Consider the following 18,541-nt stretch of genomic DNA (forward strand, 5'->3'; position numbering starts at 1 on the left):
AGACTGATTACTTAGTACTGTCAACTTTCAGAACAATTCTAGAGATGACTACAGGGAATGAGAAATGACAAACTGTGCTAAAGACACACACAGAAAAGCAGTACAGTACACATGGTCAACAGTTTACATATAGGAGTCTTTCACTTATGCATCCCAGTCATTGAGTTCCCACAGCTCCTAGCAAATCCATTTCTCCTCCTGTATCCATCTAGAAATGAAACCAGATACCCAAAAGAAAGTAAAAAAGAAACTTTATTCAAATAAACGTATCTAAATGAACACTAGTATCTGAAGCAGATGGTACATTAATTTTCTACTTGATCCAGCAAGGAATAACCCATAGTTAGTGATTTTTTTTTTTAAGATTTTATTTATTTACTCATAGAGACATACAGAGAGAGACAAGAGACACAGGCAGAGGGAGAAGCAGGCTCCATGCAGAGAGCCCGACATGGGACTCGATCCCGGGTATCCAGGATCACAACTGGGGCTGCAGGCGGCGCCAAACCGCTGTGCCGCCAGGGCTGCCCTAGTTAGTGCTTAAGATATTGCCAGATCTTTCAAGATTTTAGGTAAATTCGGAAAACAAGACAAGTCAGAAAAATAAAGAAGGTCAAAGGAGCTGTGTGTTGCCTTTAATTCAGGCATAAAATAAGATGGCATTGTATCTCTTTAGAATTTTATACAGAACGTATATAGCTGAACTGGGCACACAGTTCAACTATAATGATAACTGGAAAAAGAACATATTTAGATCTTTCATGATATTCAGAATGTACTCCATATCTGCACAAACTGAGGACATACATTTTGACCTTGAGGGTGGCGTGCCACAGTGATGGCAATTCCATGTACCCTGTCTGAAGCCTGAAGTAACTGAGAACAAGGACCCAAAGATTAAATAACCAAAGAAATAGGGCAGCCCGGGTGGCTCAGCGGTTTAGCGCTGCCTTCAGCCCAGGGCGTGATCCTGGAGTCGCAGGATCGAGTCCCACGTCGAGCTCCCTGCATGGAGCCTGCTTTATCTTTAGATAAAATCTTTAGAAAAAATAAAACCATCGACTCCTACCTAGTGGCATATAACTGCTTGTGATGCTTATCACTCTTACCAAAAAGGATAGAAAGCATATCAGAATGTTCTAAGCTAAATATTTACTTAACTAAGATGAGCCATCATCCTATAGGTTATCCAGGACCATACCTGACCAATAGCATTCTCTTCCTACCCCTAAGATGGACTGTGAATAAGTCTTCGCGAAATAATAAAATAACTGTCCTGGTAATAGATAAAAATGTTTAAAGAGTAGTAAATTGTTACTAATCACTTCAATTATTTTGCACAGAGATTTCCCTCCCTATAAAAGAAGAGCCTTCGCCTATTTCCAAAATGAGACCAGTGACTGCCAGCATCACCACAATGCCAGTCAACACAGTGGTGTCCCGCCCGCCACCCCAAGTCCAAATGGCACCCCCCATCTCCTTAGAACCCATGAGCAGTTTATCTGCCAGCCTAGAGAACCAGCTAGAAGCTTTCTTGGATGGAACTTTGCCTTCAACCAATGAAATTGTTCCACTACAAAGCAGCAGTGAAGACAGAGAGCCCTTCTCTCTGATCGAGGACCTCCAGAATGATCTGCTGAGTCACTCAAGTGTGCTGGACCATTCACACTCACCCATGGAGACTTCCGAGGCCCAGTTTGCTGCAAGTACTCCCTGTCTGTCACTTGACCTTTCTGACTCAAACTTGGACAACATGGAGTGGCTGGACATTACCATGCCTAACACGTCAGGGCTCACCCCCCTCAGCACAACTGCTCCCAGCATGTTCTCCGCTGACTTTCTAGATCCACAAGACCTGCCGTTGCCATGGGACTAACAGCACAGATTTCTCATTCGAGTTCATGACGTTTAAGAAGATGAAGAGCATTCTAGGTCAGTTTTTAGAGACAGATTGATAGTTGCATTGTTGCAATTAAAATATGTTGTTACAGAAAGAATGAATAGATCGGCACAGCCTGGAAACCGAGCGTGAAAATATTTCACTGCGCCCAGCAGTGATTTTCTGCAATTTAACACAGCACAGGGCTTTCTGAAAAATCATTGGTCAAAGAAGACTCCTCTGTTTCTCCAGACTTCAGCAAAGAATGAATAAAGACATACAGAAGAGTGATGTGTGAGGATAACAACACGAGGGTTCTCTGGTCATCAACTGAAACTACATTTACACTTCTGTGGTCACCTTAAGACCCTGAATAGAAGGCAGACAGCTCCACACAGAAGAGAATGCCAGTGGAGGGAGGTGAACGGTCACTGCATGTGGGTATGTCCTAGAAATGGCCTGAGCCCGGCCCAGGCAGCAGAGGCAGTGGAGAGCGCCAGCCAGTTCCATGACAGCTTCCAGCTGAAGACTTTTGGTTCCATTCAGAAACCAACCAACCTAATTTTTCTGTGTTGTAATTTGTGATTTGGGGACTCTTACTTTAGCTTCCCAGATTTAAAATTAAGTGGAAGATCTTTCACCATCACTAGACAATGTCTACAAAATACTGTCATAAACAATCCACTGTAAAAAGTACACATATATTGATAACACTGAAAATTCTATTAGCAACCCTCGGGGTTGATTAGATTGATCTTAATGTGTATATTAGACATTTGTATGTACACTCTGACATTGTAATATGTACAGCCTACGTTGGGGTAAGGAATTGGGTATCCAGTGGTCCTACTTATTTTAATAACTCGACTATTTCTAGAGTACTTGAGCCATGTGTATTTCCATATTTAAAGAAATGCTGACTGATTTCAGGTAACCAGACCCATCTCAAAGAACCAAGGAAGGCTTTAGTGTAAAATATCTTTCTGAGCTATTGAGTTGCATAGAGAGGGCAGAGGAGAAGTATGCCACCAGCCCAGGATGTTCCTGCAGGGGCTCCAGGTTAGAATCTCAACAGGCTGGCCATCGAGCCCCAGGTCTGGCCACCTCTTCTCTGTCGCTTTGCCCTGTCATTTTACAGGCTTGTAACTGGATGTCATTCCCAAGCTCTCACCAATCTCAAGCCGAACATTGAAAAACTGGAGGTTTTACTAGTCATTGTTTTATATAGAAAAGAAGTTATCATGTATTTGCTGGGTAGTTTAAGAATTTTCTAAAATGCCAACTATCACAGGACTTCCAAAATTATTTTCAAGCTACTTAAGGATACGACAAAACGTAAGTAACTGAAAACAAAAACGAACAAACAACCCTGAAATCTACCAAAAAAGTGTGAAGGTGTTTCTTAAATATCATCATGCTCTGCACCTCACTTCATGTAAACCCAAGGGTCAGGTTGCTTCTCTGGGTCCTTAGACATCACCGTGGGAATATCACCATCTAAGAGCCAGCCTGATCCATTATTTGGAAAGAATTTGAGCATCACTGCAGGGTTTGTGCTTTGCCTAAGAGCTGATCGTCTTTCAAATCTTTATTTTGGTTTGTAGATTTTACTCCCTGTAAGGAAGGTTTGTTTTTCCAGTATTTAGCTGCCCAGAACCCTGGAGCCCTCTTTAACTGGCACCTCCCAACTTGAAAGCATTTCTGAAGGGTTCAAGGCAGAAGCAGTTATGCTCAGTGAGTCATTTAAATGTTTATAAGCTGGTAATCCAGTGCATGGAATCTAGTAACTTTGTTAACAGAATGCTGCCCTGTGAGCAAGCCCAAGAGGCTGTGCCACTCCAGGCGGGATGTCCAGCCCCAGCCCGTCCCTTCCAGAAGAGCCCGTCTCCTTGGATAGGGCAGTTGACTTGGACAGGTACTTGTTGGGGCCGGGGGGATTGGGCCATGGATTTTTGTCTGGGGCTTACCTACTGCACACTCAGACTCTGAGCATCCTTCTCACTCAGATTGAAATGGCTTAAGTGAGCACCAGACATCAGTGGGACCGTAGGAGGCCCGTGAGCGGCTAGGGCCATTGGCTCTCATGGAATTCCTGTGTCTACTATCCTGAGCCGTGCACACAGATGCTCTCCTAGCCCTCGGCTCTCCTCCTGCTTTTTAAAGATAAAGTCTGAAAACTGCGACAGGAAGGATGCTCTCCAGAAATACACACGTCAGTGCAGAGAACGCCATCCCACTAGCCTGCCTGCTTCTGACCACGACCTGCTCAAGTACCTACTTCACACATGTGTTCACACCCTTATGTACAGAGCTTCCTCAGAAGGGAAGGAGAGGAATCTCCCGTCACCAACTCTACCTGCACCATTCCACCGGGCCCTCCCGTCCTGGCTTGGGCAATGAGCCCGGCACGCATGGCATGGGTGCCACCGTCCATGGTCCCAGCTGCATGTTCTAGGTTAGCATGACCACCCAGACCATGTGCAGCCTGTGACGTGACCAAAGGCGACGCTGTAAGCAAGGCCCCTCCGACCTGACTCGGTGCACGTCCTGCTAAGCGATGGAGAGGCGTTCACCACAGAGGACTATTTGTATTGTTCACGCTGTCACAGCCAGTAAAGCCCAGGGCAGGACGGCCAGTTGCATTTTCAGTCTGCAGGCGTGTCGTTCAGACGTGGTAGCGTGGTACATCGTCTCACGGATCATATTGCCAAGGAAACCACCAGGTCCTGGACACATGTTCTCCCGCATTGTCGTACCTTCCTGAATATTCCTGAGACAAAGTAGTATCCTGCCTGCCTCTCCAGGGTATGCAGGTGCCAGGTCACGCCATTGAGGGGCAGGAAAGTCACACCAGAGCTTCTACGTCCTTGCAAGTAGGGCAGTGGGGTCCTCGCGTACATTTCAGCAGCGCGTGTCGAGGGCCTGTCGGCTCACATGCTAGCGTTTCTCCTGAATTGTGCAATCTACTGTACAGTATTTGCCACATATTTGTACATAGATCTCTTCTCAATTCGTGGGATATCTTGCTCCGATACTTCGTGTTTTATAGGACTATTTTTATGATCCTAGAGAGAGCTCTCATGTAAGTTTCCTTTTGAAAGGCTGCGCAGTTCTGCGATCCAGGTGACTACACCCAAGGCAGCTGATTTCAGAGGGCCGTGGGCTGCGGCCTCCGGGCTGCGGCCTGTTGAAAGCGACGTCATGGTAATCCGATAGCGCTATGGAACTGTGCGCTCAGCAGCCCCCAGTGATGGATCAGCAGCGTGTTACCCATTTTGTCACCAAAGTTGACTCAGGCTTCCTCCCCTCCTCACCCCCAGATCATTCCAGGCCACCTCGCTGTCTTCAGCGCCCTTTCAGAATTCCCAGGCTGCAACCAGCCACAGCAGCTGGCAAAGCAGCTGTCCTCACAAGTGATGGGACAGTCCCTCTCCTGTCCGCCAGCGGGCTTGGCCTTACAGACGTGAGTGGTCAAGGCCCTTTGGCAGGCGCAGCACATGCCCTCAGACCATTGCCGAGGGCCTGCCTGGCGGGCAGCGGGCCTTACCAGGCTCCTGCTGGCAGTCGGGGGTGGGGGAGGCACCCATGTCTGCACACGTGCATCCTGACCCCTGGTAACAGAGCAGGAAATCAGACAAATTGCCCGCTGCCCTGGAGGCCACACAATTAGTCCAGGTTATCCAAGCACATTAACTGGAAGGTCAGCTTTATCAAGGAGCACGGCTTACAAGGGCAGGTCTGTGTGTTTGGAGAGCATCCTAACTGCATTTAGGCTCATCTAAGTGGTTGCAGTCAAAACTGGAAAAATAAGAAGATGCAGTCATTCTTTGTCCCATCTCAAACCTCGCTCCCTCAATGGTCTGTCCCGGCCACCTTTCCTATTTGTGAAGTGACTGCCTGCATGACAACCAAGAGGCCTATGTGTATTCCCCATTCACCCTTCCTTGCGGTAGCTGAGGAATCCCTGCATCACTGCAAAGGCTTTCCGCCTGCAAGCTCTGATAAAAAGCTGCACATGTTTACAAAAGAGTGCTTACCCTCCACACTAACACATTGCTCTGTGAATCGTGACTGGGAAATGTCACAGTCGTGTGACAACAGGATGGCAATCTCAGACCAAAGGTGCTGCCTGGAATCAAAATAGGTCATTGGCGATAATCCACACAGCTGTCGTGTTCAACAGAGCTTTGTGCCAACTACTAAGACAAAGCTTTAACCAAGTTCATAGAATCACCGAGACTCGTAACAATTACCTCTCTACATTATGCTGTAAGGAAACTCGCTGATTGGGTGGGAGGAGGGAGCATTTAGGGAAGGGTTTAGTATTTACCAAAAGTACTTAACCTCAAGTAACCAATAGTAATGCAAACTTGCTTTAAAGGAACCAAAGGCATTGCCAAGTATTTGCCAAAAGGAGGCACTTTTTATTTAAAATTTGAGACTAATGAGATCTCAACAATCAGTCCCAAAAAGGTATTATCCACTTAAGGTTATAATTTTCACAAAGATGTAGATATTTCTCTATTGTTTTCATGTAAAATAGTATAGATTTGTTTTGTTGGTTTAAGAATAATACATATTTAGTAGTAATACGGAGTTTCTTCCTAAGTGCAGATTCGTTTCCTTCTCTCTTGCTTGCAGTAGAAACACAGCGTGATAGGTGTTTCTCTTCTTATTTTCATGGTCACATTATGTCTTAGCATCTCACTTTATGAAAACAAGGAGAAAGATACCAACCTACAGAGCCCCGCTTACTAAAGCGCTAGCTTAAGAAACAAAAAATTATGGCAATCGGGGGTCCATTCGTGTATTGCCTTTATGTTGTTTTTTAAAATGAAAACCATGATGCCTTTGTATTTGCTGTTTGCACCCCTGAAATCAATTCCGTATCATGTTTGAATGCCATACATTTTGCACATGTACTGTACATAGGTAGCGCATACTGTATTTTTATATGTGTGCACATTTATCATCAGATCTTTTGTACATAGTGGCAGTATGGTAGCCGACCGGGAAACGTTTGATATCTCAGCAATTTTGCATTTTTGTGTCTCAAATAAAAAAACCTTTTGATGTACTGTGGTTCTTGCTGTGCGGCGGGAGGCCAGCACACTGGGGGTGGGGAGAGCCAGTACAGAGCTGCAGGGGGGCTCGGGGGACACACCCACCTGTAGGACCCCCCCCCCACAAAGCGCCGGATGCAGGCAGGAGCCTCCCCGAGGCAAGCTCTAGCTCACACGTGGAGGGAGCCACCCCCCGCCCCGAGCAGAAACCCTGACCGGCTGCCTTGAACGTGACCAGATCCACACCAGAGTCACGTTCATCGCCCCACAGCGTAAGAACACAGTGGAGCGTCAGGTGCATTCCGCGCCCGGTGCAGGTGCGCTCTTAGGGGGCGGCAAAGCCACCCACAACATTCCCCAAAGCCCCAGATGGTCCTTCAGGTTAGCCAAGTCTCCAAAAAACTACATATAAGAGGTGTTTTTATAGACCATGCAAAATGGCCTTTAGGACCAGGTATGCTAAAAAAAAAAAAAAAAGATTCGATACTCTTAGCAAAATGGCACTTAATGGTCAACCTAGAAGCCCACATCAGCACTAGGTTTTGGGGAGGACCGCACCAGCTCCTCCTCCCCGCTTGGTGGGCTCTGGGCCCCGCGTGTTGGTGTCTGATGGCATCGGCCGCAGGGGCCGAGCGGGCCCTGAGGGACGGGGCACCAGGACACCGTGCAGCAGGTGCAGCAGGTGTGGGCTCCAGGTGCGTGCTCAGGAGGCTCCCCAGGGGCTGAAAACCCCCCACCCTGGAGGGGACCACGGGCCGGAGCCTCGGGAGGGCGGGAGGACGTGCCCAAGACCGGGTCTGGACAGGTGGGGCCGCCAGGTTCAAGGATCCCAGGCCTTGGGGCTCCAGAGGCTTCCATCAAGGAAGGACTGCTGGCCTCCCGGTGGCACAGCCCCTGAAAGCTCCTCAGGTGCTAGACCCCCTCGCGCAGCATCCCCCCAGCTCCCTCGGCGATTACCCACCCGCCCAGCCATGGAGAGAGCCCCGAGGGAGCCGAGCCGCACTGCAGCACCACCCGCTTCAGGACAGGCGTAGGCTGCGGCCCTCTCCAAGGTTCCCCATCCCCTCCTGACCATCCCCTCCCCCTCGTCCCTTCCATAGGCAGCCCAGCTTCCCATCAGCCTCCCGGCAGCTCATCCTAACCCATCTGCACCTTCCAAGGGAGACCTCGCCTTGATACCCTGGCCCGTCCTCTCCGTTAATTTTTATGGCAAGTTATTAAGAGGAAACCCATGCTGTGTTAGTTACAGCGGTTTTGTTAGGATGCTTTAAGCACTAGAAAAGGTCTGCAAAGCTGTTGCGGCAAGTGACTTTGTATTCTCTACTTAAATTAGGTCTGTTGAGCAGCTTGGAAGGTTGGCCAGGACATCACATTCACTAGGGATACAGAAGCCACCACGGGGAGACCCAGAGAAACGTGCTACAACCCAAAGCTACTTGGCCCTCTCCCCACCCTCCCAGGACGCAGTGTGAGCCATTGGAAAGGCAGCTGGGGACAGAAGCATATTCAGTGCTGCGAGGGCCCAGAGCCTGCATCAAATACCTTATGTGTCCGATCTCATTTAACCACAAGTGGAGGCGCTGGGAACTCATAACCCCCATTTTATAGATGGGGCAACGAGGACAGAGCGGGGAATGATTTGCCAGAAATTACAAAGGAAGCAGAGTGTGGATTTTGGATTTGAGACCACGCTTCTGATACCCCAGAACCCTGACCACGTTCTGTAGACCCGGTGCACACAATGCTCCATCCCTGTTCTGATACATTACAAATTCAGCTCATTGTGGCTGACTTAGTTTACCCCGGTCAGGAGGCTCACCCCCCCCACCCCAGCGTCTCTCCAGTCTCAATCTCACACATTTTACAAAGCAGCTACTCCTAGGAATGGCAAGTGGCACTCAAGCACCGTAGGGCTCTTGCTAGGTTAGCCAGCCACAGCCTGGATTACAAGACTAGGACATCCTGGGATCCCTGGGTGGCGCAGCGGTTTGGCGCCTGCCTTTGGCCCAGGGCGTGATCCTGGAGACCCGGGATCGAATCCCATATCAGGCTCCCGATGCATGGAGCCTGCTTCTCCCTCTGCCTGTGTCTCTGCCTCTCTCTCTCTCTCTCTCTCTGACTATCATAAGTAAATAAATAAAAATTAAAAAAAAGAAAAAAAAAAAAAAAAGACTAGGACATCCTAAGTGAGCCCCACTGGCCAGGCTACACACAGTGAGCGACTCACAATCAAATGCAGGCCCACCAAGGCTGGGGTTTGTGTAGCCACTTGAGCATGTCCAGAAGCTCAAGAGTTACAGAATGGTTTTACAACACCTAATAAAGTTCAAGATACAAGCTCTGTGCCTCAACTTTCTTGGTACACATCTTCGAGAAGCAGCCATGCGCCCAGACAGCCACCTGCCAGGATCAACACTGAAGTGTCCTTTACGGAGCAGATATAACAACACGCCTTTCTACGGGAGAACTGTCCAACGGCGCCGTGTACAGAAATGCACTAAATCAAACGTGTCAACGTAGAAGAATCTCCAAAGGCTTCACGGAACCAAGTGCAGGAAGAAGCAGACAAAACTCAAGTAACATTTTAAGACAAGGAGATGCTGTGCGGATTTGTATCTATAAAGATAGAAAGAAGCATGACTGGTAAAGTCCTGTCAAATTTCAAGGTTCCGGATGCTTCTGGAAAGAAAAAGAATTAGATTGTGGAAGGTGTAGGGTAAGCTTCAATTAATCCTGAACATTTAATTTCTTCTTCCATGTTTTATTTAATAATTCTATAGCCATATAGAAAAATGTAGGAAAATATTAACATTGTTTACTGGCAGTTGATTTCTTTATTCTCACCCCATTATCTTCTATGAGTTGGAAATATTTCATGTAAAAAAAAGATTGGTTTGGGGGCACCTGGGTGGCTCAGTCTGTTAAATGTCTGCCTTGGGCTCAGGTCATGATCTGGGGTTGAGCTGGGCTCCTTGCTCAGAGGGGAGCCTGCTTATCCTTCCCTCCCCACCCCGCTCCAATCATGTGCTCTCACTCTCACTGTCTCTCAAAAAAGTAAAATCCTCAAAAGAAAGATTTGTTTAAAAAAGTTATAAGGGAAGAGTATAAACAACTGTATGCCCATCTATTAACTTAAAGTTCCTAGAAAGACACAACCACCGAAAACTGACTCAAGAAGAAATCCGAAATCTGAATAGACCTACAAGTACAGAAAATGAATTAATTTTTAAAAACTACCCACAAGATGGCTTCACTGGTGAACTCTACCAAAACTTCAAAGAAGAACTAATACCAATTTTTCACAAACTCTTTGAAAAAATAAGAGAATGCTTCCCAACTCATTTTCGTAGGCATGACCCTGACGCCAACACCAGATAAAGACATAAGAAAACAAAATAAATAGGCTGATACTGCTTCAGAATATACCTACAAACATCCTGAACAGAAGACCAGCAGACCAAATACAGCAACATATAAAAAGTAGTAGACATTACAATATTTCCACATTCTGTTTTTAACAACCACTAGCTTAAGTTTCTACTCTAAAATTTATAACTAGTAAAACATTACAGGAAAAAATATATCATTTATAAGCCACTTGAAGTTGTGTTTTGCCTTATCAAATTGGGCCTGCTCTTTAGCCAAAAGCATAAATTAAAAACAAATTTTAACTGAGAAAAAAAAAAGTTATTATATAACCAAGACCCAGTAGGGTTTATCTTGGGAATGCAAAGTAGGTCTAACATCTGAAAATAGTTAACGATTAATGTAAGGCACAATATCAACAGAATAAGGTACAAAAGCTATAGAACCATCCCAGTGGATGAAAAAAGCATTTGAAAAAGTTCAGTATCCTCTCATGATAAAAATACATAACAAACTAGGACTAGAAGTGCATTTTCTCCTAATAAAGGTCATCTAAATGAAACCCACAGCTGAGGCACCTGGGTGATTCAGTCAGTTAAGTGTCTGCCTTCAGCCCAGATCATGATCCCAGGGGCCTGGGATTGAGCCCTGTGTTGGGCTCCCTGCCCAGTGGGAAGTCTGCTTCTCTCTTTCTCTCTCCTTCTATCTCTCCCCCTGCTCATGTTCATGCTGTCTCTCAAATAAATAAATAAAATCTTTAAAATAAATAAATAAATGAAGCCCACAGCTAATAGCACACTTAATTGTGAAAGACAGAATGCTTGTCCCCAGTGATCAGGAAAAAAAAAAAACCAAGGATGACCACCTTCATCGTCTCTATTTGAAGCAGTACTGGAGGTACTAAATAGGACAATTGTGCAAGAAAAACAAGAAAAGTCATCCAGATTGGAAAGGAAGAAGTAAAACTATATTTATAGATGACATGATCTTGTATATAAAGAATCCTAAGGAATCCACTAAAAATCAATTGTATTTCTAGACACTAGCAATAACACACCAAAAATGAAGAAAACAATTCCATTTGCAATACCATCAAAAAGAATAAAATACTTATGGAGTAAATTTAACAACAGAAGTACAAAAGACATACTCTGAAAACCACAAACTGGTGCAGAAAATAATTAAAGAAGACCTAAGTGGATGAAAAAACATCCCATGTTCATGGATCAGAACGGCAATATTCCAAATATTGACCCATAGATTAAATATACTCCCTATCAAAATCCCAGTTGACTTGTTAGAATGTACAAGGTGATCCTAAAATTCATATGGAAATTCGAGGTATCCAGAATAGCCAAAACAATAATGAAAAGGAAGACCAAAGTTGGAGGACTCTCACTTCCAGACTTTGAAACTTACTACAAAAAAAGAAGCAAACAAACAAACTACAAAGCTATAGTAATCAAAAATGTGGTACTGGCATAAGGACAGACATAGAGATCCATGGAACAGGATGGAGAGTCCAGAAATAAACAGTTATATTTATGATCAATAGGTTTTTAAATTTTTTTCAATAGGTTTTTTTTTTAATTATTCTTCTAGAGCAGTTTTAGGCTCACAATATAAGTAAGGGGGAGGTCTAGAGAGTTCTCTACACCCAATGCCCCATCAGCATCTGCACTGGAGTGTACATTTGTTACAATTGATGAACCTACACTGACACATCGTCACCCACAGTTTATAGTCTACATCAGGGCTCACTCTGTGTTGTCCATCTTAAGGGTTTGAAGATAAGTATTTTGACATGTGTCCAACATCATGCTTCATACAGAGTATCTCACTGCCCTAAATATCCCCTGTGCTCTGGCTTTTCATCCCTCCCTCAGACCCAACCCCTGATAACCACTGATTTTTCTTCCTTTTTACTATCTCCATGGTTTGCCTTTTTCAAAATGTCGTATCGTTGGGATTATACAATATGTAGGCTTTTCAGACTGGCTTCTTTCACTTTGTAGTACACATTTAAGGTTCCCCCATGTCTTCTCATGGCTCAATGACTCATTTCCTTTTAGCACAGAATAACATACCATTTTCTGGATGTACCACAATTTATTAATCAATTTACCTCCTGGTTGGTTGTTTCCAAGCTTTGGCAACCATGAAGAAAGATGCTGTAAATATCTGTGAGCAAGTTTTTGTGTGAATAAATTTTTTTGTGAAAAAGTGCTCTCCACGTCACTAACGATCGGGTAAATGCAAATCAAAACCATAATGAGATATCACCTCCTGCCTGTTGGAAGTACTATTATCAGAAAGTCAAAAGATAACAATGATTGGCAAGGATTTGGAGAAATCAGAACCTTTATGCACTGGGAATGTGAATTGGTACAGCCACTATGGAAAACGGCATGAAGTTTTCTCAAAAAACTAAAAATAAAACTATCTATTAGAACTACTAATAGATCGGCAGTCTCACTCTTGGGATATATCCAAAGGAAATAAAACCACTACCTCAGAAATATATGTGCACTACAGTGTCCACTGTGTTATTATTCACAGTAGCTGAGACCAGGAAACACGCTAAGTGTCCATCGACAGATAAATGGATAAAGAAAATGTGGGGTGTATACACAATGGAATATTACCCAACCTTAAAAAGAGAAGGAAATCTTGCCATTTGCAGAAACACGGATGAACTGGAGGACGTTAAGCTAAGTGAAATAAGCCAGATACAGAAAGACAAATCCTGCATCATCTCATTTATATGTAGAATCTAAAAAAAGTCATAATTAACAGAAGCAGAGAAAAATCATGGTTGCCAGGGGGGTGGGAGGTGGAAGAAATAGATGTTGGTCAGTTATAAGATTAGTAAATTTGGGGATGTTGTGTACAACCTGATGACAGTATTATATACCTGAAATTTGCTACCAGAGTCCAACTTAGGCATCCTCATACCACATACACGCAAAATGGGAACTCTGTGAGGTAATGAATGTGTTAATTAGTTGGAATGTGCTAATCATATCACGATGCATACGTATATCAAATCATCACAATGTATACCTAAAATATATATGATTTCTATTTGTCAACAATACCTCAATAAAAATTCCTTCAAGTGGAAATGGAAAAACAGTAACTCAACGTCATATGAAATATAAAGTTCTCTGGTGAAGATATGGATATATATTTTTTTTTCATTTATCCACATATATATATATATGGATAAATGAAAACCTGTAATGTTGTCATTTTGGTTCTCAACCCCATTTTTTACTCTTGCATAGGATACAAAAGACAAATACATAAAAGTGATTCTACATCTATATTAGTGGGTTCACAACATATAATGATGTAATTTGTGACATCAATAACATAAGAGGGGGAAGTGAGGTTTAAAGGAGTAAGATTTTTATATGTAAGTGAAATAGTTATCAATTTAAATTTAAATACATATTGGCATAGGGGCACCTGAGTGGCTCAGTGGTTGAGCATCTGCCTTTGGGTAAGGTCGTGATCCCAGGGTTCTGGGGTTGAGTCCCTCCATCCAGCTCCCCAGGAGCCTGCTTCTCCAACTCTGCCTATGTCTTTGCCTCTCTGTGTCTCTCATGAATAAATTAATAAACTCTTTTAAAAATAAATATATATTAGCATAACAGATTAAAAAACAGGACCGATCCAATTATATGCTATGACAGACTCACTTTAGACCTAAGAATATGCATAGATTGAAAGTGAAAGCATAGGGTGCCTCGGTGGCTCAGTCCGTTAAGCATCTGCCTTTGGCTCAGGTCATGATCCCAGGGTCCTGAAATCAAACCCCACATAGGGCCCCCTGTTTCATGGGGAGCCTGCTTCTCCTTCTCCCTCTGCCGCTCTCCCTGCTTGTGCTCTCTCACTCTCTCTCTCTCTGTCAAATAAATAAATAAAATCTTTTAAAAAAAAAAAGTGAAAGCATGGAAAAGGTCATTCCATGCAAATAGTAACCCAAAGACAACAAGAATAGCTATACTATTATTAGACAAAATAGACTTTAAATAAAAACTGTTACAAGTGATAAAGAAGGACACGACATAATAAAAGGGTTCATTCACCAAATATATAATGACTATAAACATATGCACACATCACAGGTCTGAAATATAGAAAACAAACATTGAGAGAATGTATCAATAATTCCTATAATTCATCAACAACCAAAAAAAAAAAAAAAACTCCACCAATTCTCAGATGGGCAAACAACATGAATGGACATCTCTCCAAATAAAGTATATAATGGTAATAAGCACATGAGAAGATGTTCAACATTAACAGTCATTAGGGAAATGCAAATCAAAATCCCATGAGATACCATCTCACACTCATTAGGATAACTACTAAAAAAAAGAAAAAAAAGAAAATAACAGATATTGGTACAGATTGGGAGAGACTGGAACCCTTGTGCATTGTTAGTGGGAATGTAAAATGGTGTGGCCACTATGGAAAACAACAGAACTATCACTTCAAAAAATTTAATAGATCCAGCAATTCTACTCTGGATACATACTCAGGACAATTGAGAGCAGAGTTTTGAAGAGATATTTGTACATGCTTGTTCATAAGAGAACTATTCACGATAGCCAAAAGGTGGAAGAAACTCAAGTTTCCACTGATGAACAAATGGATAAACAAAATGCGGTATATACATGCAATGAAATATTATTCAGCCTTAAAAATTCAAAGGCAGAAGAATGGTAGTTGCCAGGGGTTATCATAGGGGACAATGGAGACTTATTGTTTAATGGGTACAAAGTTATAGTTTTCGAAGATGAAAACAGTTCTGGAGATAGACAGTGATGATGGTTACACAATATGAATGTATTTAGTGCCACTAAACTATACACCTAGGATGGTAAAATATATGCTATGTGTATTTTACCACCATTAAACATTTTTTAAGCAGCCAGGGGGAAAAAAGACACACTATAATGGAGCAAATATGTAGATTATGGCAGACTTCTTATAAATGATATAAGTTGGAAGGTAGTGGAGCACCAACTTTGAAATACTGAAAGAAAAAGTTGTTAACCTATGGTTCTATTACCTGCAAAAACATCATTCAAAATTATAAAACTTTGGAGAGGAAGAGATAGGGGGAAAACCTTTGTGACTTTGAGTTAGCAAAGATCTCACATATATAGGCGTGATGTGCAAAGGAACAGATAAATTGGATTTATTCAAAAGTTAAAACTTGGTCCAAGTCCCTGCTCCGCTGTGTCGGGTACACTTGGGCCCAAGCTCGAGCTTGTGAATAAACCCTCATGTGTTTGCAAAAAAAAAAAAAAAAGTTAAAACTTCAGCTCTTGAAAGATCTTATATATATGATTATATATATTATATATCTGACTTGAGTTAGGCAAAGATCATATATATACATATATATACATATATATATATAAGATATAGGCATGATGAGCGAAGGAACAGATAAATTGGATTTTATCAAAAGTTAAAACTTCGGTTCTTAAAAGGACACTGTTAAGAGAATGAAAAGAGCTAGAGACTGGAAGAGAATATTTGAAAATCAAATATCTGATGAAATTCTTGTATCCAGAATATATCAAGAACTTGCCAAATTCAATAATAATAAAACAAACAACCTAATTTAAAAATGCATCAGAGGATTTGAACAGACACTTCTCTCCAAAGACGACAGGTGACTAGTAAATAAACACGTGGAGAAATGCTCAACATCATTAGTCACTAGACAAATGTTAATTAAGACCACAGTGAGATTTCACCGCACACCTGCGACAATGGCTAAATTAAAAAGACTGTACCAAGCATTGGTGGGAATGTGAAAGGCACAACCACTTTGGGAAACGTTTGCCAGTGTCTTAAGAAGATGAACATATGATCCAGGCATTTCACTCCTGTGTGTCTAGACCACAAAAGCCTGTCAATATCCTGTCAAAGGTCTGCACACGAACCAATGTTCATCGTAGCTCGATTCGTAATTGCTCTAACCTGGAAATGGCTTAAAAGATCCATACCACTCAGCAATCCCAAGGAGTGAATTCTCGGTATGAAATAATGTAGCGCACGGATGAATCTTGAAATAAGTGTGCTGAGTGAAAGCAACCAGCAAAGAATAAAAAAGAACACATTCCACTTGATTCCATTTATATAAAATTCTAGGCTATGCAAACTAACAGAGCAGAATAATAGTTGTTAAAGGGTGGGACAGAAAGATACTAAAGGGACAGGAAGAAACAACCAAAAACCCAACAGCCCAACTCAACAGGAAGAAGCCATCATGGGTTGTTGTTGTTGTTGTTAATTTTATTTATTTTTTTATTCATGAGAGACGCACAGAGAGAGGCAGAGACACAGGCAGAGGGAGAAGCAGGCTCCTCCAGGGAGCCTGATGCGGGACTCAATCCCAGGATCCCAGGATCACGCCCTGAGCTGAAGATAGACACTCAACTGCTGAGCCATGCTGGGTTTCTACAGGTGTTTTTACCTGAATGGAATGTGTGGCTTTTATTTGAGATAAGCTGAGGTCGGAATGTCATGTTGGTACTTTCTCTAAATATTTGCCCTTGTGCTATTTTTAGAGAGAGCAGAGGACTGCACAGCACTCACTACTATGCCATGACAATCAGCAAAGCACAGAGGTAAGCACCAGAGCAACCATGCACACTTCCAGCACAGGTAGCTGGTGCCCAACAACCAGCTACGGACTCAACGCACCACAAGGAAACCCAGGGACGGCTTTTTAGGAACAGTGAGACAGGGGTGCCTGGGTGGCTCAGTCGGTTAGGCGTCCTCCCGTGGATCTCAGGGTCCTCGGATTGAGCCCCACGTTGGGCTCTCTGTTTGGTGGGGAGTCTATTTCTCTCCCTCCCTCTGACCTTCTTCCTCACTTGGGCTGTCATAAATAAGTAAAATCTTTTTAAAAAATGAATGTTGAGAAAGAACAACAGCAAAATATTCCCATAAAATCCTATTCATGTCTCCCAAAGAGAAATTCACACATGTCCATAATGGAATAAGGGAAAATAGGAAATAAAATAAAATAATAGAAAAAGGAAAAAAATCGTGTTTCCTGTTGGACATTTTCACACCCGAGTTTTACATATATAGTTAGGTTTTTACAGCACTAAAGTAAAGCCACCAGGGGGAAAATACAAAAGGTGTGTTCTGCTCTGTAAGTCCAATTCATCTTCACGTTGGTTCTCATTTCCTTCCACTCGTTTGTCTTTTCCAGTTGCCAGGAACAGCCCTAGGAATGATCACCTCCCACGCCAAAAGCTGGGGACATGATAATTGGTGTCTGATGACAGGAGAGGACATTTTTAAGTAGTCACTTTCAACTTCATAACATATATGTCATCTTTAACCACGTGCATGCTGCTTCAGCTCCTACATTCAAGGGAAAAGGGGTGTTTATGGAAGACGGCCCAATTACAAACAAATTCACCAAAATTTTGCCTTGGTTTAAAAACAAATTACAACCCAGAAGATCAGGTATCATTTATGTAATTTATGTCAATAAATTACAATATATGTAATTATGTCAATTTATGTCATTTATGATCTTAAAATACAAGACCTAGAAAAAGGTCTCTATCTACTTACCTATCAAAATAACTCCCTGGTTAATATGAGTAAAGATTTGAATTTTTGAAATATCATAAGAATGAGCCAAAGGGAAAATACATTCTTGGCTGTATTGAGAAACACATGCCGTGTATCACTCATAGGAGATCCTGGTATTACTTTATAGAAAGTGGCAATTAAAAAATACATATATATATGTATTATATATATATTATATGTATACATATAATATATTTATATATATAAAGTGGCAATTATTTAAAAAGGAACCCATTTGGGACATTCACAAAGGGTCTCTTACAAGCTCACACTACTGAAAAGAACCAAAAATAACTATTCATTCTGACACCAACACACCCATAATGCATATCTCAAGCAGCTGGGAAGACCTCAGCCATGCTGGCACATAGTGTGTGGCCAATTGTCTAGGCTTCCTCACAGCCAACTCCATACAGATTTTAAAAATGAGAGACTTGAGCAGTCAGCATCGCTCCTGTAGCCCAGGAGTGGCGTGGACGGCTGGCTCACTCGCCAGTAAGTGTATATTTGCTTAAGCCTTGCTAAAATGCGACATAAAGTTACCTTAGGAAAGCAATGACTCTGATGTTTCTGCTAAAGAACCCTCCACATG

General features: G+C 42.7%; 1 protein-coding gene across 12 annotated transcripts in view; it reads left to right on the plus strand.

The window, feature by feature from the left end:
- MRTFB (myocardin related transcription factor B) overlaps nt 1-17,861 on the plus strand; it is a 210,451-nt gene extending 192,590 nt beyond the window's left edge. For 11 of the 12 annotated variants that reach the window (XM_072835848.1, XM_072835846.1, XM_072835855.1 and 8 more), the window contains one exon: nt 1,344-6,956. In XM_072835848.1, coding sequence (XP_072691949.1) covers nt 1,344-1,876 — 533 coding nt within the window. In that variant the 3' untranslated portion in view covers nt 1,877-6,956. Of the gene's footprint in view, nt 1-1,343; nt 6,957-16,904; nt 16,965-17,557 lie in introns of those variants that run through there. The other variant, XM_072835858.1, reaches the window with a different exon arrangement.
- Nucleotides 17,862-18,541: the final 680 nt, after the last annotated feature.

The sequence above is a fragment of the Canis lupus genome, chromosome 8 (genome assembly GCF_048164855.1).
Source record: "Canis lupus baileyi chromosome 8, mCanLup2.hap1, whole genome shotgun sequence".
NCBI lineage: Eukaryota > Metazoa > Chordata > Mammalia > Carnivora > Canidae > Canis > Canis lupus.